We start from the raw sequence: 22,247 nt of genomic DNA on the forward strand, positions 1-22,247 counted from the left end.
AACAAATGCTTACAGCAAAAAGAGAATGGGGAGCAGTTCCCTCGGTCTCTCTCTCTCTCTCTCTCTCTCTCTCACTCTCTCTCTCTCTCTCTCTCTCTCCAAACCCAGTGCCTCACCTTATTGCCTCCCTGCTTTTCCCCGACACTCACATATATTCTGTTTACTCATTTCAGTGAGCTAAAGGTGAGCTAGAGATTCAGAGAAGTAGCTGTACAGTAGTCCTAAGCCTCTGGCTGCATTTCTCTGAACTTCTGTAAAGTCCATTGGAGTAATCATAAGTTAGAAGAAGCATGCCTCTTTCCACTGATGCTCAGCTTTTTATGAAATGATAAAGCTATTCAGTCTTGCACAGTCGTAATATTTCTCCGAAGGCTTTTCTCAAACTATTGTGCTGGGCTTTTGATGACATTTCATTCAGTCTCACCACTTTACTTCCTCCATGACTGCGATGTGACGAGTACACATTATTGTCATGACATATGATTAAGGGAATTTGTTAGGAAGTGGACAAGCTCTTTAAGATGTTTACACATCAGAGAATATTCCAGCAAACTTCAGTGCTCGAACCCCACTTAAAACCAGAGAAATAAAGACAGCTTTGATATATTTTATATACCTGATTTTAAATATAGTATATCTTTACAAAGGAATGTTTTGTCTCTTCAATGTGACAGTTTACCTAAACTGTTCCATGCTCAATGGTTTGTGGGAATTGTAGTTATCTTCATGTTTAATGTCAGGTTAATAGGATTGGACCTGTTTACACCACCTGCTTTGTTATGGCGAGGTCATTCACCAAGCTTACACTTGTGTAATGAGATTATTTACATGTTTAAGTGCCACAGTCATGACCCTGCAAACAGCAGTGTGTGTGAGGAGGTGCTCTCCTGGAAGCAACATAGAGGCCAAGTCAGCATTTCAGCTGTCTATGCTTCGTGGAAAAGTTCTGCATTCATTAAGTGGGACTAAGAGTGAATGTCGTCATCCTTAGACCAGAGGAATGAAAACTGAAGAAAAAAAATGATGACAGCTGAAATACTGTATGTATTTCAGTATGTTCTAGTGCTCCATCATATATCATATATACTAATTAAAATCATAAGGCCACAGAATCATTTCTGTCACCACATAGCTTTTACTATGACACATATTCACGGTAAATACCTTTAATAGAGATCTGAGAGAGACACTGTATGCAGAGTGTCTAAATTGGTCAAATGTATGACTTTTGTATTGTTTTGATTGATAGAGGTTATTGTGAATTGTTGCCGCGTTACAAAGACTGCCTTTGTCTAGAGTAGCAGGGTGGGAAACCTAGAACGAGATTACAAGATCATTTTACACATTTTTTTTCTGGTTGGGCCTAACCTATGTCAGCAGCTGGATGCAGTCCCTGGGAAGGAAGGAGGGGAGACTCCGACAGACAGAAAGGGAGTCAGATAGACAGACAGACAGACAGACAGACAGACAGACAGAAAGAGAGGCAGATAGACAGACAGACAGAAAGAGAGGCAGATAGACAGACAGACAGAAAGGGAGTCAGATAGACAGACAGACAGAAAGGCAAACAGGGAAACAGAGGTGTGACAGATTTATGAGCGGTTAGGAAGGAGTGCATTATTTGTGCCAAGTTGTTCCTGTAGTGACTCTGCTATGTAAGCCCCTTGTTATGATGCATGAGTGCCCACGAGCACTGGCCAGGAAAAAGGGAGCCCCTATGAGAAGGCGTTAGTCAATGAGAGGGCCTGACGAGTATTATGGGGCTTGGGGTAGGCCAGCGCCACAGGGAGCAAACATGGTATGATGTCTGTCTAACAGGAACAGAGACATTATGCAGTTACAGCATGTCCTACACGTGTAGTGTTACGATAGCAGTCATATATTTATGGTTAATCCCCTGAACTCAAATGACCTTGCACAGGTTACATACCCTACGGATAGACACAACATATATCACAAACCTCAAGAGGTAACTGGACACATTTTGTTCATCATTTGTGCAAGCAGGTGGTCAAGATCTCCTACCTCCACTTTGTTATCCTCTTGAACCACTGAACCCTCTTTTGTTTGGACTTTGTTCCTTGATGTTGGTTTAGAGTTGTTTTCTTTCCTTCTACCACCCCTTTCTTCTTCCAGTTTTGTGACATTGCAACACACTGTTGACCAAGTCCTTTGTAGAATAGTGAACAATGAATCGCTAACAGTGGTTGGAACACTATGACAGCTGCCTAGAACAAAAGCAGTCTTAATGCTGAGAGTGCGACTTCATTCATCGGCACACAAATAAATCTTCTTGGGGTTAACTTTGAACTGACCTATGGTTATGTTTATTCTCTAAGCCTGTTCTGAGAACAGTGGCATCATGAAAGCCAGTAGGGCAGAACAATGGACAGCTGTAAAATAAATAAAAAAAATGATGGATAGGTTAAAGTTTTTTTGTGGCAAAGAGGTAAAGGTAAAAAGCAGTGGAGTGGCCTATTTAAGAATAGGTTGTGAAATGTTGAAGATTCCTGTCGGAATCCTTTGGGTTTGACAGGATGCTTGCTTTGATGTGACAAACCCCTTGTAGACATTACTTATAGTAGAGATGTGGTTGTCCAGGTACTTAAGCCATTGAACTGGGGACATTTTCAGGGTTCTTGAAAGTATGTAGGTGTGGGGTAGGTGAAGGGGAAAGGAAATAAATTATCAAGGGGCTATTTTTTTTTAATGTGTCAGTACTGGATGTACATACATGTATGTATAGATTACAGTAGTATGTGTCCCAATTCTTTGATTGTACTTTGCATTATACTTTCTGTATGATTTAATTTGTCTGTGCATTTAGTATTTGTAAGTCATCTTAAATACACACGCATATTTCCTTTTCTCATGTGTTGGTCTGTGGTTTAGAAGAATGGTTGTGTTTAAGTGGATGGCTTAAGAGAGAGTGTTAAAATAGTGTGTGTGGCTGACCTGGTAATCATGAGAAAATATGAATAGGAGTGTTTATGGTGGCAGGCAGACTGCTGTGCAAAGCGCACTGCTCCAGACATGAGCAGGCTTGTAAGCTCCTCTGGTCAGCCTTGAGGAACATGCGATTCCCAGGGGGCCGCTGCTCACTGGAACTGCACTGTTTGGCTGCCGGTCAGCTCCTCTTGTTTTCTCACCCTTGTCTCACCGTTACGGTGTCTGAGCGTCTCATGTTACTTGTAAACGAATGCCTTTATGAACCTGTTTCACTTTTGGTCTTTCCTCCTCTACTTCTGTACATGTTTAAGTTGAGAGTGAAAGTGACATCTGACCTTTCTCCTTAATAACATTTTACAGTTGTTCCGTTCTGTGGTCTGTACAATGTTACACAGTATTTCCCTGTTGTTTATTTAAAAATACTGCTGTCTAGACGTGCGTTTTGGGCTCAAGTAAGATCTCAAGTAAATGCTCTGTCAATACATTTAAAATGTGCATTTGAAGGCTTCACTCACCACATTAAAGGAGTTACCCAGTGGGTGCTGATAACTACCACTAATCACATTAGGCGTGGTCTTGCCAAGGCCTGGGCAATGACACTTGGTCTGTTTGCGTGATGAAACTTTATCAGTGGCAACAATTTGAGTCTAAGCATTCCTGGCCATACAAGACCTCCGTTCCAAGAAGGCAACTCTTGAGCCCTATAAATACAAGGGCCAGCAATATTGTGAGGCTAAATATAAACACACAAGGAGAGGAGACTCTTTCTTCTTGGCAGGATTTCATGCTCCTTCATCGATTCAAAGGGCCTGTTGGCTGCCCATTGTAATTGTGTAATCAGGCATGAGGCAGGACGGCATCATGAGGATTCCTTAAAGGTCAGGCCGACCTGCCACTAACCCTGAGGCACAGCCACCCCTAACGCCTCAGGGTGACTCCCAGGAGGTGTTATCGGTCATCACGTCATTATCATGAGAGGACTTACTGAAGGGGTGTACTAACATGGCGGCAGCAGCAGATACGGGTTCTCTTTGTAAGAGCGATATATATTTGGCCTTTCACTCCAGACTAACTGCTGTAGTGTGATACGATGTCTTTATGCAGGTTATGCACCTCATGTGAGGGGGGATGGGTTTGCTGGTAATGTAGTAGGCAAAAGAGCTGAATGAGGGAGGGGCTTGGAATGGACACATTCCCACACTGTTATGGATTTAGTCACTGATGTCATCATACCGGGACAGCCGGCCTGGAACGTGGCTGAGGTTTCTTCTGAAAAGTGATTACACGACTTGCCTCTGATCCAGTTTATCTTTGTGCACCAGCCAGGAACCTCTGTGCCCTGTGCTTCCTCATCTGCCCTGTATGGCTACAACCCCCAACCATGTTGACACTCTGATGAATTATTCAGTCCAGCTGACAGACGGTATTAGACCTCCACCTCAGATGGTGGAAAGGATGGTGCCTCTGCCTTTTGTCTTCTGGCTCTGTGTGTCTGTGGTATGGCCTCGGAGTGTTCATTGATTGGGAAGCAGATTATCTATCATAGCCATAGATCACAAAGGTAGGCTCAATCTGAGCAGGCTAGGCCAGGCCATTAAAAGTAGGTCAGGAAGTACTGTATTTATGATAGCTTTCATGCCACACTTCAGTCCGTCATGTAAGACTCTTCCTCAGGAGAGATGGGCAGCAACTAAAAACCCTCAGAGTTTTCTGCAGGCCACTTTGAGTGATGGCTGAGGGCTTCAGCATTCCACTGTGCCTGAGAGGCCGGTCATTTGGCACCGAGAACTACAGGAATAATACAGGCTGATTTACTGTGTCAAACAGAATCATTTGTGTGTGTCAGTCTCCCTTGAGGAGCACCCTTTCAGCAAAGTTCCCTGGGCTTTTCAAATGACTAGATTCCGTTAAACTCAGCGTAACCACTGATCAGTCTGAGTACTGTGTTTTCCATAGCTGAGTGTGATTTTATGGATTGATGTCTTAACTAATTGAAATTGAGGATTTTCAATGGAGAAATTACCCAGATGGCCTCAGGCAGGCCACTCTGTTTTCACAGCTGTGAGGCTCTGAGTGGTTAGGGAGTGCTGCTACTGTCCAGACAGTTTTGCACAGCCTTTCCTGTTCACAATAAAAAATCATCTCAATATTAAATACTAGTCTGTTTATGAATGTGGATTTTAATTCACATTTCTTGCAATTTTATTAGGTGTTTTTCGTTAAAGTTGTCCTGACAACCTTATGTTTTGATCCCACAGCTGTTCACAACTTTCAAAGACCTTCATGGAGAAGGCTCGGTACATTTTAAATATATTTTAGGTGATATGTCTATTTTTGGTGAATCATTATTTGACCCATTCTCTTCCCCTGCACCAAAATAAAGCCTTGACCTGTCTTGGGACTCCCTAATCTCCACAATCAAATAGCTGACAATCTGAAGCTGTACAATAGGTTTGGGCAGAACAGTTGGGTTGATAAATCGGTGAGTATTGAAAGATGAACCATGCAAATTAAAGACTGCAAATACTATGAATTGAACCTAGAAGAGGTGGGACCAGGGACGGCAGTGTCTGTGCAGAACAGGCAGCTCTACAGTACATGCTGATTAATGAATAAGAAGAGGCCTTTAAAATGTAATGTGTCCATTAAGTTCATAGATGTCAGCTTGGCAAGATAACAGTGACTTTCCTGAACTGATTCGCTGCTTCATGTCGGTATACTTAAGCACTCCAAATTGAGGGCATGTCCTTTACGTTCTTCTGTTGCAGTGCAATGTCTTCCAAAAATTCCTCTCCCATGTCCCCGAGTTCTGAGGGAGAATTTGAGAGGGGTCGGGAATCAGAGAGCTGGGACAACGATGACAGAGACAGGATTGATCACCCTGACATACCCACCACACCACAGTCACACGCGGAGGAGCCACAGCCCGTCAGCGGTCACCAACAAGACACTGAACCGGATGGGATTGGGTCTGCCCCGCAGGTAAGATAACCAGTGTCCTCCCAACGTGACAGCCCAGTCAGCTGCTGTACATTAACCTAAAAAAACCTAAAGAAAGAAATTATAACAATATGAACGGTTTCACATTATGTCACATGTGATATAATGTGAAATACACACAAATACATAGGCCACATTTGGAGTCATGAACCTCTTGGCCTTAATTATGTCTGGTTCAAACAGTGCTCTAATAGTCTTTCCCCCTGCTGTTGCAGCCCTACATTTTGTCTGGGCGCCTGTATTTGTCTTTCTGCTCATAGTTTATTTAGTAGGCCCACCGTCTCATACTGTACCCATCATTCTCCATGTTGAGCAGTGCTGAGGATTGTTTGACACTACTGTAAACTATATAACCAATTGTAGACTGAACAGTTAAGCTTTTATTATTTGCTCATTTTCAGATCTTACAGTCTCCTTACCGACTTTAATTTTTGGAGGGGTAGAGTAGGAGAACTACATGCCCTTTGGTATGTCTAGATAATGCCCAAACGTTTGGGATTGGAGGAAGGACTTGCTGTCAGGGAAACCAATAGTACTGAATGGGTATGCTATCTCATCTGTACTAAAATCTATTTGAACAGGGTTACATTTTGATTTGGATCTCCTAAAAGTGTTAAGGGTAGATGCAGCTCATTTAACAACAAATGGACGTTCGCTTTAGCCAGAGATCCAGGAGATCCTCTGCAGTACATGAAAACATTCAGCCTTGTGGGAACTGCAGGAACGACCCCATCCTAATTTTTGCCTATTGCACTTTCACGATCATTGAAATTTGCAACATGGCTCTGAAGCTGTGCACAGCAGCTGCTCTCTCTCTCTCTTTCTTATTCAATTATCTCATTCTTTCTCTCTCTCTTTCTCTCTGTCTGCCTGCCTTCCCTCCATCATCTCCTTTCTCTCTTTCTCTTTTACTCTGCTCCTCCCCTGTCTCTGCTTCCCTTACTCCCGCACCCTCATGAGTTTGGGCCAGGAGTGTTCTTGGCTCCCAGAGCAGGGACTCTGTTACAGCCATGGCACACAGATGTGTGTTTAACCTGAGCGGATAAGTCTACTAACAGCAGGAGAGCAATTTCATGTACGGCACCCATCATGTCACAACTTGTTACAGGTTCAACTACAAAGTAATTGAAGTAGGTAATATCTACTATTAAACATGGTTGAATTTGGAATGACCTTAGTCACTAGTAGTTGTGTCACACCTAGTTGGGTGGAAACAGGATTGTGTGGCTGCCCGCTGTAGGAAGGATTTAATCATATCATGGGAGTTGGCAGCTTTGGGGTGAATCATCTGCTCTTTGGATTGCTGTTTAGGCAGTTTGTGGCAACTTGTGATAGGGCCCTGCAAGCAACTGTCATGTAATGGTTATTTTTATGGTTTTATCCTAACAGAAATCTCACACAGTTGAGATCATAAAGCCATTGCTCATCCAATCATGTTGCAGGAATGTGACAATGATACATTGACAGCCACAATAACAGGGATATTCATCTTTCTCTAGGACTCAGACAGCAATAAGGTGAGCTCCTTGTATTCGCACCTGAGCAACTCAAATGTTTCATCCCCACACAAGCCAGAGGAGCGCACCGACCCCCTGAATGCATCAGCCTTCGGGACGCCAGAGAGACGCAAGGGCAGCCTAGCTGATGTGGTGGACACACTCAAGCAGAAGAAGCTGGAGGAGATGACAAAGACTGAACAAGATGGTAGGAGACTAAATCTATGATTCTTTCATACATGAAGACACTGAACACCAAACAACATTTTCAGTATGAATATGAGTTTGGTGTTACTAGTGAAAAATAGAGTCAGTATTCAATTTTTGGTTATCTTTCTATTGACTAGAAGTCAACCTACTGCATGTTCTCAACCATAGGCCACCTTAAAATGAATACCACAAACACTCACCACTGCCTAACTTTAAACCCAAAACACACTTACAAATTCTTACTTTTGTTAGTTCTGAAGTACTGAATTTCCAGTCAATGAACAGTGCAGTTGGTACATACAGTGTACTGTTTCCTTGATGTAAATCATTGTATGCAACCTTATTTCTAAAATCACAGTTAACGTTTGTTTTCGATAGTGGTACTATAGTGGTAAACCACAACAGTTGATTATGCTGTCTTTATACTGTTGCATTGCATTGGTTATTATGAATTTTGTCCAGGTAACTGTTCTTTAATTGAGAACTTTCTGTTCTTATCTTTGTTTTTCAAGCCTTTAAATGCTTTTGAACCAGTATATCTAGTGAGATAGCCTCAGGTTCCCTCTTACACCGTCTGTGAACCATATTTTTCCCCGGGGTCAGAACTACTATTGGATCATTTGAATAGACTTGTTCCCACATGTGTATACTGTAGACATGCCTGCATGTTAAATTCACTCCTTCATTTAGTGAACACCATACTGAATGTGATGAAGATGAGGAAAATCTCTGATTGCGAAGATTACATCAGAATATGTATGTTATTCAAACCAATACGTATATTGTTTAAAGGAAGCAGCCTTTTCAATATGGCACACACAAATGGGGTCATGTGGTGAACAGTATTTGGTGTTATCATTTTATAATTTGGTGCACTTTTTTAACCTCATAATCATACTATAATGACAATATTGATCCAAAACATTCCCTTTCACTTAAGATCAAAAGGTCAGAACTATTTTATTTAACGTACAAAAATCTTCTGTCTCAAAGAAACGTGACATAGTTCTTACAGATTGACTATGGCCATTTTTGATTCTGTATGGGCACCAGCAGTCCCCCACCAGAAAGAGCAACTGAACAGCAGGATCTAGAGTTGAGTGGAGGACCAGTCCCAGTCTCCAGGGACACAGGTGTCCCATTGATTGTCTGAGAGCTTTTAGATTTTAGACAAGTACATTAGACTTTAATAAGCCTCTGCCCACAAAATGTGTCTGCCCTCTTTGCACAGGACAATCAGAAATGTTGAGTGCTTTATGCAAAAGTGGTTGATTTTTTAAGTAATTTCCACATAACAATAAGATAGCAAACAACACAATGAGCGGTCAAGGCACATGGGGTCATTCTTTGATATGGGGTTGAATTGCAATTGTTCTTCTGCAGCAGACGGTCTGGTCAGGTGTGACTAAATTGACTGGTCTAGGTTAAATGCTCTCTGTCATCAGTCTCATTGTTATGCTGAATGAAAAGTGATTGTTATCCTCTTAATCTCTAAGTGAATTAATTAGTCAATCAAATTCACAAAAACACTAACAATTGCCTCATTCCTCAGTCATTTTTGTGGAAAATCAGAAGAATCGGGAAAAGTAGAAATACTTCATTACTGCACTTGTAACACAACACAATACTAGCTGTAGACAAAAGTAGCAGTTGTTGCCAGCTTCGATGAGACACACAATAGAGACTGACTATAATTGGCAGGCGGGGAGGACGTCTCTTCAGAGTGTTCCCAATTAGTCAGATCAATCTGAAATATTGATTACAGATCTCAGAACAGTCAGTGATAGCCATCAGAATGGAACTACAGTTCAGTTCAAGGAATCCAGCCATATGTTGAGGATCATACTTTTGACACATCAACACAAAGGTCTACTTTTGACTTCTGCCCCACTCTGTGCATGTCCTTTCCCCATGTGACTACTTTTCAGCATGAGTTTTTTTTCCCCTGGTGGCCTGTCCTGTCCTCGCCATGCAAGAAGTAATCTGTCCTTCATATTCTATCCTGGACTATTCTTTCAAATTTGCAGTCAAACGTCTAACACTTTGTGCTTATTTTCCCCACTGGTATTGTCATAAACAAAAGGAAAAGGTAGGGAATGTTATGGAGGAGTTTTTGTCAATAAGCTGCTCTGAGCCAGTTTGGGATAGATTTTTTAATGGATATTGATAGGCATCTTTTCATCTTTTCTTTGGCTTTCTTTTCCTCAGTAGGATCCATGTGTCTAAATGGTGAGCAGTGAAGGAGCAGGGGTAGGAAGAAGATGTCAATTTACAGTGCTGTGCTCAAGGGGTCTGATTGTATTTTAGGGTCTGTGTGGTTTATAGCATTGATAGCCTGTTGAAAAGTGAAGGTTATTTTGAGTTATTTAGCTGATATCCAAGTATTTGTTCTTTTATATTTGCATAACCATGAATAATCAAAAAATACTGGAAAAATAATACTTTTTCCCTTTTCCAACTTTGTGTATTCTGTGTTCCACATTCTGTAGTATTCGGTGTATGTGTGTAAAACAGAAGTATACACAGAATGTAAGCCCCAGTCCCACTGAGACTCTAGCCTTGTTCTGTGGATAAGGGAGCTCAATAAGAGAGAGATTTGGGGAGGTTTGGGAGGGGGTGGGTTGAGTTGGGGGAGATTTTCTATGATCAAATAGAATAAAATCGCATTAGCTTAACAGCCCTGACCCCTGCACTCACAATTGCTCTGTGGTAGCGCAGCATGCTGCGTCTGACGTCTCCAATGGCCAGTCACTCACTGATTGTCCAAAGTGCTGTAAGTACTTGTGAGTGTTCTGTTGAATGAGAAGGGCCTTCACCTCCAGTGGCGGCCTCCATTTGGTGAGAAAAGCAGTCACAGCTGGAGACGCTCTATTAAAGATTGTGTCCTGGTGCTCGAGCGCATGTTAGGAGAAATGGATTGTTTACAAGGGGCACTTTGCAGACTTGCTCCCTCAAGATATTTTTGCCATGTCTGTCATAGAAAAAATGAAGTGTGTGGAAGTGAAGCTTTGTCATTGTAATTCTGTTCTGTTTCTGTCATATAAGGTCATAGGAAAGACATGATGTGTTACATTCTTAACAATCTATGTTGTGCATTTTATTGATGTTATAGGCCATGTCATTCTGTGGCCAACAAAACATGCCTTTAATATTTGTGTTTTGGAACATTAAAGCATGTAAATCAATTCTAGTAGACGCCAAAAATGATGAACATTGAAAATGAGCATAATGGGCCCTCTTTAATATTGGCTCGTTCTCATTTACACAGGCCTAGCATCCTTGTTAGCATCCATTACATGACAGCATGTTCAACCAGGGTTCAATCCTCCGACCAGGGCTCAACCCTCCGACCATCCGACCCTGGTCATTGGTTTGAAAGAAGAATCAGATTATAGCTGGGTTTCTGTCTGACTGCTGAGGGGAAATGACCAGTCTGCTCCATAGCCTGAACACCTAGAAGAAACACTTTCTTCTCATTCCCAAGTTAGACTATCAGAACCAGTCAAAGAGAAGGGGTGCCTAGAGAAGCCTGAATATTGTTGGGAAGGATTTGTCGTTGATGACGTGCCAGTGGTGTCTGATATTTCTCCTCTCCCTGGTGTCAAGGGTTAAGTATGTAGTGTGAAGCTTTCACGTGAATTAGATTTCTCTTTCCTGGCATGTGTTTGCATTGTAGGTCTTGCATGTAACCACTGTAGCTTAGCTGCAGTTTGAACACAGAGTTTACAGTTATTATTTTAATGTATATCCTTTTATTGGTTTAACAGCACTGGTGGTCAAGCTACCTCCAGAGGCTCACAGGTTTGAGGCTAATGATTCTCTCATATGACCTTTTTTTTTTTACGTTTCTCTTCCATGTAGGAACACTTGCACTCTGTCCTGACCCCCACCCAGGTTCTTCCTGTTAACCCTCTGTTGGGGTCATGACTGGGTGCATCCAGTCTCACCCCTTGAGTCATGTAGACTTGGTATATAGGAAGCCAAGAATGTTGTTTCTCTGCCTGAACCCCAACATGGCCTGGGGATCCCGTCATCAGTGATGGAGGCAGCTGCTGGGGGGCCACATCAAAGAGTGCATTAGGCCGGGCCTCTCGAGTGGTGACAATAGAGCTCATTCTGCTGGGCCCTGACTTTGTTGGGCAGCAGTGGTGACAGGTCATTTCAGCATGGCTGTTGCTGCCACTCCAACCACAAGCGCACTCCAGTTAGGCGTGGAGTCTCACTTGCCCCTCCAGCTGATTAGGAACATTATATGTTTGTGTGGGGGTGGGGGATGGAGCATTGGAGCTTCAGAACATATCAACTGTTTCCAATGTGTGTATGGACGTATATATGTGCGTGTTTATGGTTATATGTATTATATGGCTAGCTTTTAGATGCATGTAAGGGCATAACATTTAGTTTATGTCCGCATGTTCGTTATTGTTTAACGACCTCACATACTCTTTGCTGCTCCAGAACCACTAATAGCTGTGTCCCCCCCCAAACCTAGCGAGATGTCACCTGACCCCATCTTGCCCCTCTTTTGCTTTTGTCAGCTGACACTGTCCATCACGGTTCAAGGCGTAATCTCAGGTGTTAATCGGCATCGTGGCTAATCCCAGAGCACATTGTGTGACACATCTGCTCCCTCGGAGGCCGGGCCGGTGGAACATGGGGACAGCGAAAGCTCAGATAGAGAATAGGATCAGGCTTAAAGTGCTTGGGGCAGATTAGCTAAAGCTCCACTGTGTTGCTGTTGGCAACATCCCAATTCCAATGCCAGATGTAAAACCTTGTAAACAAGAATTACTCAAGTCTAAGCACAGTTTTAGAGAATTGTTGGCACTCTTTAATTGTGGTTAATGTATTCTAATCGAAAGACATTAAGTTGCAAGGGAATTAGATTGTAATATGGCTACAATCCGGTTGGTGAGGACTGGATTTGCTGGCAAAGGATGTTTGGAGTTATTTTGCAAGTGAGGTTTCAGCATCAGATAGCCCTGTCACACAAGCCCTGTCGCAAAATCAGAGTGAACTGTCAGATGTCGCGCCAACCGAATGATTGTTTGGAAATATGGATTTGAATGGACAAGTCTATGTTGTGTGTCTGAATGTATTTACTAATCTGTGAGTGAGCTGTGACGTTGCGTTTGTGCGCCTCACACGCAGTCAGAAGCTTGTGGTCACAACCCAACTCAGAAGCAGACCTCCTCTTTCTTAACCAATCAAAAGCCTTATTGTGTATTTAGGCGGTAGTTGTTTTCTGTTCTTAGCCAATCACGTTTCAGATTTAGTTTGAAAGTGAGGAGGACAGCTCAACTGCTGAGAACCTCTGACAGGCATACATAAAACCCTAAACAACCCCAGGCACTTCCCACTCATAGTCAACGTGGACAATTCAGTGAGAGTAAACAAAAACCACACAAGAAATAGGATTTGTATATATTATTTATGTGTTTACTATGGTAAACATTCCATGGTTACCATATCCCAAAAGCATAAAAAACTGCTCCTTAGTTACCACTACTCTTAAAAATAAGACTCTTGTCTGCAGGCCTGATCTTTGGAGTGAGAAGAGTGCAAATGATCATGTGACTAGTCTAGTCTATAGGCTGTCATATATCCCTTCACTATATTTAGGGAGCACACACAGATGGATAAACTCAGACATAAAAAGTGGCCATGTCTTGTTTTAATAAATGGGTAATCTATAAAAGGGAGGTAATCTTTCAACAGTTGAACTTTGATAACATGAATTAAAGGCACTGCCTCAAATGGAATTACGTAAATTCTCCATAAAATGTATGTGTTTTTAATCCCAAGAAATTGGGATATTGGAATATTGATACTTAATCCACATTAACTTTAAATTCCACTGTTGATAAACCAAAGAAAATCCTTAAAATTACAACCTTACATTTGCAACCATGATTTTGAGTACCTCAGTGATTGATTTTGGGCAAAACAACTGTGAATATTCCATCTTTACTTCTTCCCTCTTGTCTTCTTTCGCTCTCTTTCGACCCTTGCTGTGTTTTGGTTACTGTATTGGCTCCTGTGTTGTCTGAGCAATGGAGAAGCTATGCTGCCAGATGTGACACACACACACAATATGTTAACACACACTTTTCAGTCACCACATAAACACTCGCAGAGGAGCCTGTTACTGCTGTTGTTACTGCTGTTGTTGGGGGAACAAGTCAAGAGAGGGGGTAGGCCTAAAAGGGAAAAAGTGTGGGATGCACAGAGGATATGTTGCCCTAATATTGCCAGGTGATACGTTTGTTCTATTTGCCCAAAATACTACATGTTCATGTTCACATGAATAGATCATTGTTAGGGTCTTCTAGAATAGATTCACATGCTTCAATATTCCAAAAACACATTATTTTACTCATACTATACATCTCGAGCTCCTGTGTTTTTACCAGTAGCCCAGTATGCTCTGATAGGTCAGCTAGGCGGGCAATGAGGATTGTGTTAAGAGATTGCGTCATCTTGTTACAAAGGAAAAGGGCTGGAATTCCAATGAGCTGAGAAAAGTGGTTTCTGTGAGAGAGAGCTACTCCCTGTGGGCTTTGTAATGTGCAGAGCGTTTACATGCACTAAAAGCTACATAACACACTAAAGGACAGCGGAAAAAATAGAAAAGCATAACTGGTCCTCTTTTAAACGTCATGCCTCTCGTTCCGGCTATTTGCTATTTAAGAGCACACACTGGGTCAGCATATGCCGCCCTCTGGTTCATTGTACATAAGCAAAGGCGGCATAATAATGAGGGGTCTTCTTAATGGCACTAGAGCAGGATCCCTGTAAGGGGTTTGTAGTGCGACCTAGTTGTCAAGTGCTAGTGATCAGATACCTTTGAGAGGAGCTCTGATCCGTAGAGGTGGCCAAATGGGATCTTCATTCATTCACATACGAAGGGAATGATCTGAAACCATGTAACCAAGGTTTTTACAGACCATAATGATTTAAGAGATGTTCTGTGTTAACCAACAAATATGTTTAAATAGAAGGGAGATGATCTTGTTTGCTATGTAAAGACAGGTCTAATGAAAGATGAGGGGTTCGACATCCATCTACGGTAAACCTCTTCCTCTTCTTCCAGTCTTTTCTTCAGCTGCCTCTCTCTCCCACCCACCCCGCCACGCCACCCTCGCCTGCACGCTTTTCAGATGTGTTTATCAAACCAGAACATAAATCGTGTCGGAATTGTGCGGGAATGAACACAGATGTAGCATAGAGTTACAGGTTGTATTTTCTTCCCTAAGTGCTTTCGTAAATCTTGGCCCTTATTCTGTTTTATGTGAGCCCCACTAGGAGAGTGTTTGGCTTCCATGACACTTGAGATGCTCTGGCTCCGACTGTAAATATTAAGACCAAGTTATACACACATGCACAAAGACATGACGCCCTATTTAACCTGTTTAGGTATCGTGGACAAAGTTTGTGATTTTCTTTTAAATTAGGAGAATGAGTAGGATTTAACATGCTGTAAAAATGACTTCTCTAGAAAATTCACACGACGAATCGTCAGTTTCATTCATATTCCGTTAAATATGTTCTTACCATGTACATTCCATCCTGAGACCACACAACAAAATAACCCTGAAAAGAAGTGGAGATTTTCTGTTGTTGTTACATGTTGATAATATACATTCCGTGTGATGCATGGGAGCATTAACTTATTTACAATAACCATAATCCTTCGTAAACAATCAGCGCCTTAATTAATGGTCTTGAATCCTCTAGTTGTATTTCCTACAAGCCTCTCATGACCACCATAGCAGCATATGTTTTCCGAATGCTAAGCCTCACACAATACCCATGTACACACGAAGTCCTTTTGTTAGGATCAAGTCCACAAATGAGGCATTGTCCATTTAACCTTTTTTAATCTATAAAAAATCCCATGAACCTTTTCCCCTCTCAGATGCAGAAACTTTCTCACAGAACAAAATCTTCTCATTAACCGTATGTTTCAACTTGTTTCTTCCAAATTTAACTGAAAGCCTTTGGAATTTTTTGTGATAAGCAGCTCATTTCTTCCTATATGTTGATCACAATATAAGCCCATATGATATGAAATCAAACACGTTTGATTGGGTTGAAGATCCAAACCAAAGTGATTATTCATCTGTTTCCTTTCGCCATCATCATGAATGACACAGCTTGAGTGAAATTAGTGGGTTATCATTTTTTGTCCTCCACTAGAATCGTCTTGCATGGACAGGCTTCTGTCAAAGGACTGGAGGGAGAGAATGGAAGGGCTGAATGCTAGTGAGCTTCTGGGAGAGATCAAAGGTAAGATACTCTGTTAGCTGAGTTAGCAAGAAAATGAACTGGGCCGTTTCAACTACATCAAGCTCTGAAGTGCATCATCTGAAACATTTCATTTTTTTTTTATTCGTGGACTACCAGCCATTAATGACCTACTAACTGACTAATACATTCTAACCTACCCACTATATATAGTGTTCTGAGTTCCTCTATTTGATTTGTATAGCGGTACGTTCCCATGAGAAATGAACGACCTTTCCTTAATTCTTTTTACTGTGTTCTCAATAAACACTTGTTTAGATTTGACAGTAGATTTTTGTGACAGTTATCCTGGCTTTGAGCTCCTAAAGAGTGGGGTGGGCCAGCAGTCTTCAGGCTCAGCAGTCAACTACTGTTCAACTTCAAGGCATTCTGGACATATGTACATGTCATACATAGAAGGTATTCTGTGTTACTTTGGAAACTGTCAATTACAGCAGTGGACCATCCAACCACATTGATGGAAAATGTTCAACAAATTGCTTGCCAGATGCCACTTGAACCCCATGTGTACATGTTCATTCTAGAATGGCTTATTTACCAATCCAACATAAAACTGTAAACAGAGGCCAGATATTTCCATGACGATATGACTTCTGTTGTATCAGGTCTGGTCAGCTCAGTAGGACATCTGTGTCCTTCAGACTACTTCTGTCTGTATATTCCTTTGGGACATGAAACTAAATTACCAAAACATTATTCATTTTGGCCTTGGGGAGGTGAAACAAAGTAAAAAAAAATTGACTTATTAGTGTGATTTTCACTTATAGGCACAGATAATACTAATGGCAATGTTTTCATGTTATCATTCCCATATTTCTACATCATAACAAGTAAAAAAAATGCTCACTAAAAAAAAGTAAAAAAAATGCTCACTATTGGCTTAGTCTCCCACGTCCAGTGGCTTGGTTACCATGGAGATGAAAAGGCTTTATTGGTTGTCAAGGGGTGGCCCCTTATCTCACATTCAACACATTTTCCTCAAACACCCAGGAAGTGTGTGTAGAAAATTATTTGAAACTGTAGTTGAAAATGAATTATATTGAACAGTTAGATCTGACAGAGATTAATAAGGTGCACAGTTCAACACAATTCTTTAATTTTTTTGCAGCACACACAGACACACACACATTTATTGTCTATGGCGAACATGACCCTTCTGATGTATGCCAGTGACTATGACCTCCTTATTGTGCTTTGTATCACATCAGATAAAATCAAAAATGAAAGCAGCATTTATTCCAGGGGACGCACCACCAACACATTTTACCCCACCCCTAAAAAAACCTCAACTGGAAGAATGTCCGCATTCGCGCTGGAATGTAAATGCCATTTGAGCTAAGATGCAGGGTTGGCCCTGAAATGAGTTATTGAAGCACGCCCCCAGCCACGGCGAACACTCTAAATAAGACACTTATTTGCAGACAATCTGCTCTCTCTTCAACCTGGTCATGAAAGTGCTTTTGACTCTCCCTTAAAAATGGTAAGCATTTCCTCCATGAAAAAGGAGAGAAAATAAACAGTCATTATGGAACAGAAAGCGCATTCAGTCTCACCTGCACGTCTTACATAAGCAGACATAAGAGGTCTTGTCAGGTTGAATACTCCCTGTGTACTGGTGTTAGATAGGGCTGACTTTCACATTCATTTTCAAGATGTAGCCCCTTTCTGTTTTCAGTTTCATGATGAACTGAACTTATAGGACACTCATCACCATTCCCCAATACACACACGCACACACACACACACACATGCACACGCACACGCACACATACTCACACACACACACACACACACACACACAGGCCATACACAGACATACACACACATACACACACACACACACACACACACACACACACACACACACACACACACACATGCCATACACAGACACACAGTAGAAGTGCTATATAGGGACAAGGAGATCTCTGTTCCGCTGAACTAGATTCAAAAACATGCTTATCCAATTGAATGTTCCCTATTAATTGTCTGAATGTACTGTTACAGACCTTTTAGGAAAATCCACAAGTTTTTATCTTTGAAACCTCTTAGACATGAGCATGGCAAAATGTTTGTTAATTGTAGGCCTATTTCAGTCCTATGTACTGTAAATAACATAATGCCCAAGGCAGTGCCAGCCTCAAAACCTCAAATCCTACCGATTGCTTTCACCGCTGAGGTGGCTGTCTTGACTCTTGATTACATTTTAAGTGCCTTGTTTAGTTTGGATGTCATCTAGACATAATCATAGTATGAGTGCCATGTGTTGCATTTAAGCCCATTCAATCTAGTAGCTACTTGAGGATAATGATCATTTTCATTATTCTCCAGCATTTGTGAAATAAGTAGAGTGGTAGCACTGGCTAGAGATTCAGAAGCATTTTCTCTCTATTTTGATGGTCAGTGGTAATGGTGGCACGATGTATATCCATGTTTAGGATATAACATCCATCTGAAATGTAAAGCCAAGTCCGTACATGGGAAGTGTTCAGATGACATGATCAATTGTCAGTTGAGAATCACCCTGATAAGTTTTTAAAGCAGATATTTTTATTTGTGAAAGGTAAAATGGTGGTGAAAGGAGATGGTGTCAGTGAGAAACAGAAAGAGGGAGCGAAAACACAGAAACTAATTGAGTCAAGAGTCAAGAAAATGACATCAAAAGCCTGACAGAGTGCAGCAGTGGTAGAAGAGAGAAAATGAGGGTAGAGCACAGAGCAGGATGAAAGGATATGGGGGGGTGTCTCCGAGAGGGCAAAAGGCCTTGAGCTGAGAGTTGCTGTGTGTGTGAGGGCATCCTGCACGGCCTTCACCTAGCCTCAGGGTCTCTACGAAGGAGAGCCTCTGAGACATGCACACCATTCATGACGCTTCCAAACTGCACACATCCCATACTAAGAAAGGATAGAGACAGACAGACAGACAGACAGACAGACAGGCAGGCAGGCAGGCAGACAGACAGACAGACAGGCAGGCAGGCAGGCAGGCAGGCAGGTAGGCAGGTAGACAGACAGACAGACAGACAGACAGACAGACAGACAGACAGATAGACAGGCAGGCAGGCAGGCAGGCAGGCAGACAGACAGACAGATAGACAGGCAGGCAGGCAGGCAGACAGACAGACAGATCGACAGGCAGGCAGGCAGGCGGGCAGGCAGGTAGAGACAGACTGAAATGTGTACCGGTCAGACATCTCATAGCAATGCATAGCAATTAAAATCTGTCTTAAATTCTGTTCTCAAAATGAAGCCCCTCAAAGTAACCCTTTGCTAATGACAAATCATATGGATTAGGCCTGTTGCTTTTATTGTATGCCTATTTGACAGATGGATTGGTTTAATTGGCTGCTGTGATTTTTTTATTCATTCTTCTTGCTGTAAATATGAACAATATAACTCTACTTTTGTGAGTAAACCCAGAGATCTTGATCTTGGTTATCCCATTTGATCAGATTAACTATAAAGCTCAAAAGTCAGAAACCAATTGAGGGCAATTACACCCCAATCTTGGTACAACCAAGTCCATTTACAGACACAGAAAGTGCATTGTTCCAAGGTAAGCCAGTCCCAAATAATTGTCCCTGTGTAGTCAATGAATGAATAGATGCCATTTGCTTCATCAATTCACATCACTTTTGAACATGGTCAGCACACGGTGTGTGTAAGTCATACCAGCACAGTGACAATACCAGCACGTTTCTGAACGGGCGCCGGTCAGTTCTGCCCTCGGCTTTGCTGACCTGAAGGGGGAGATGTTGGTTGTTGGAGGGAAGGAAACAGGCTGAGTTGCAACTCATTGTGGCATTGCCGTTCTCCAATGTGTGTAGAAAAGAATGCAACAAGGGATATATTGCAGTGTATACCAGCAGTTCTCTAGACCCCATATAAGAGAACTCACTGGACAGCTAAGCCCTCACCCTCTGGGACTGAATGTGTGCCGCCATACCTGTGAAATCACAGGATGTCCTCACCATCCTTTGATCCCAGAAATCACTCAGTAGGAAGTGGCAGTGTGGTTGATAAAAATGTGATGATCTTGACATTTCTGTTGATCCACTTTAAGAGAACTACCAAGGGATGTTTGTATTGTATCAATGCCAATTCAAAATATGAAATATGATGAATGTCACAGATTTGTCATCTGTGATGCGAACACATCCATAGCATGCCATTTCCTGTGACTGGGATGAAGTCAGTGGCTCGGTAGGCAGTCACAGTAAAAAGATCAGATTTATTTGTCATAAACCATCAATATAAAAAAATCTGGAGAAGGATTTTACCAGCAACATTGGTTATATTCACAGTGAATACTACGCTTGAATGACCATAGATGCTGCTGATTACTAGCACATGGTCCACTCAAGGACGCACTTATGACTAACACATGTGTGTGCATGCATTGATACATTAGACTATATTCATTTAAAGCACCTCCTTTATTTTCGGTTACATCTGGACTGACAATTTACAAAACCTTGTAAAACTAATCTAACTAAATTCCCGATAATCTGCCTCTTATTGAATATTGTCAAAATTAAGTTACCACAATTGTAGCCTCTGAAGCGAGTGTGCAACTTTTGGTTAAGGCCGATGCCCAACTACTGAATAGGCAAATAGCCCCTCAGGTCTCAGACAACATCATTCTTATCATTTCCATCTGAGAAATGTACTGATTGTAAATACGGATAGCACTGTACTTTACATATTGGTAATAAGTGGCTAGTATCACGGTAATAAGTGGATAAAATGACATAACATTACATACATAACTCGTAACAACCCTCAAAGTCCTTAATTGTTTCTAGATAATAATGCACCATTTATTGTGGTAACAACTCTGTAATAAAATGGTAATATCTTGGAGTTAATGTAGAATTACCTTTTAAATATAGCAGTAATGGTAAGAATTAATGATAGGGTTTTAAAAGTAGAAATTAAATGGTAAGATACAGTATTTTTTTTGCTGTAATTAGCCACAAACAAAAGCATTCCTTTCCTGGCAATAACATGGTATCAGGGCTGTAAAATGTTAAATTGCCTGTTTTTATTTCATTTATCTGCAATGGCTATGACTAGCCTTGAATAGTAGTCAAAAAACTGATGTATCATACCCATATCTTCACCCTTTCAGTCAGGTAACTACTAACAATATTATCCTTCAACCTTCAAATTCAGTTATGTAGGCGTATTACTGCGACATTACCTCTTTTATGACTGTGCAAGAGGGGAAAGGCAATTCAGTATTCATTTCAACACTACATTTAAAATCTCACCATTACTACTACATTTAAAAGGTAATTCCATATTACAAGATATTAGGCCAACAATTTGATTAGAAACGACTTGGAAACTATTAAGCAATTTGTGGTTGTCAGGAGTTTACCTATGTGAAGTACAGTGTTACAAAATATACGTGCTGTCATCAATTGCCACACTTAAAATACAGCTTTATATCTTTTCATGCCTTTATAATTGCCTCAGCTGGTATTCCTTACGTACATCCTTAACTGGCTTTAACTGTGATTAAGACTGTCCTTGCCTTCTTTCTTCCTTTCTCCCTCTGTCTCTGTCTCTGTCTGTGTCTCTGTGTCTCTCTCTCTATCTCTCTGTGGTAGGTACTACAGAGAGTCTCGAGGAGAAGGAGCACCAGCTCTCCACCATGATCACTCAGCTGATCAGTCTGCGGGAGCAGCTTCTGGCCGCCCATGATGAGCAGAAGAAGATGGCCGCCTCACAAATGGAAAAGCAGCGACAGCAGATGGACCTGGCTCGCCAGCAGCAGGATCAGGTGAGGCTCAACTCTGACAAGATAATATCTCCACCTCTAAAAGCAGGAGACCACCCTCCTTTAAACACTGGCTGACTGACTTGACAGATACTCTACATTTGGAGAGAATTAGATTCATTCTGAAAGACAAGCTGAGGGACTTTCAGAAAATTTGGCAACCTTTGATCTCTCATCTTGATAGAGAATTGAATTGACACCCAAGTAAAATGCACTCCTAGGGAGGGATGGGTGGGTTATGGTAAGGTAAGGGAGGGGGGGTTGTGGTGGGAGGGTGTCTGTTTTGGGTGGGGTTTTTATTTTGTATTTTGTATTACATTTTTTGTATGTTGTGTGATGTTTGTTTACATTTTTCTTCTCTGTTGTTTTAGTTTGTGAAATGAAAAAGGAAACATGTTGCTGTCAATTGCCAATTTCACTGCTGTATGATGTGTTTCCCAATAAACATATTTGAAACTAAAAGCAGGAGACCAAAAAATGCACACTTTAGATTAGGGAAGC

At 41.5% G+C, this 22,247-nt stretch overlaps 1 protein-coding gene across 5 annotated transcripts in view; it reads left to right on the plus strand.

Annotated features, from left to right (window-relative positions):
- LOC105911293 (transcription factor Sox-6-like) overlaps positions 1 to 22,247 on the plus strand; it is a 68,407-nt gene that overhangs the window by 18,258 nt on the left and 27,902 nt on the right. For 4 of the 5 annotated variants that reach the window (XM_031564295.2, XM_012840085.2, XM_012840086.2 and 1 more), the window contains 4 exons: positions 5,718 to 5,931; positions 7,449 to 7,653; positions 15,855 to 15,944; positions 21,577 to 21,749. In XM_031564295.2, coding sequence (XP_031420155.1) covers positions 5,722 to 5,931; positions 7,449 to 7,653; positions 15,855 to 15,944; positions 21,577 to 21,749 — 678 coding nt within the window. In that variant the 5' untranslated portion in view covers positions 5,718 to 5,721. The remainder of the gene's footprint in view (positions 1 to 5,717; positions 5,932 to 7,448; positions 7,654 to 15,854; positions 15,945 to 21,576; positions 21,750 to 22,247) is intronic. The other variant, XM_031564296.1, reaches the window with a different exon arrangement.

The sequence above is a fragment of the Clupea harengus genome, chromosome 3 (assembly GCF_900700415.2).
Source record: "Clupea harengus chromosome 3, Ch_v2.0.2, whole genome shotgun sequence".
Lineage (NCBI taxonomy): Eukaryota > Metazoa > Chordata > Actinopteri > Clupeiformes > Clupeidae > Clupea > Clupea harengus.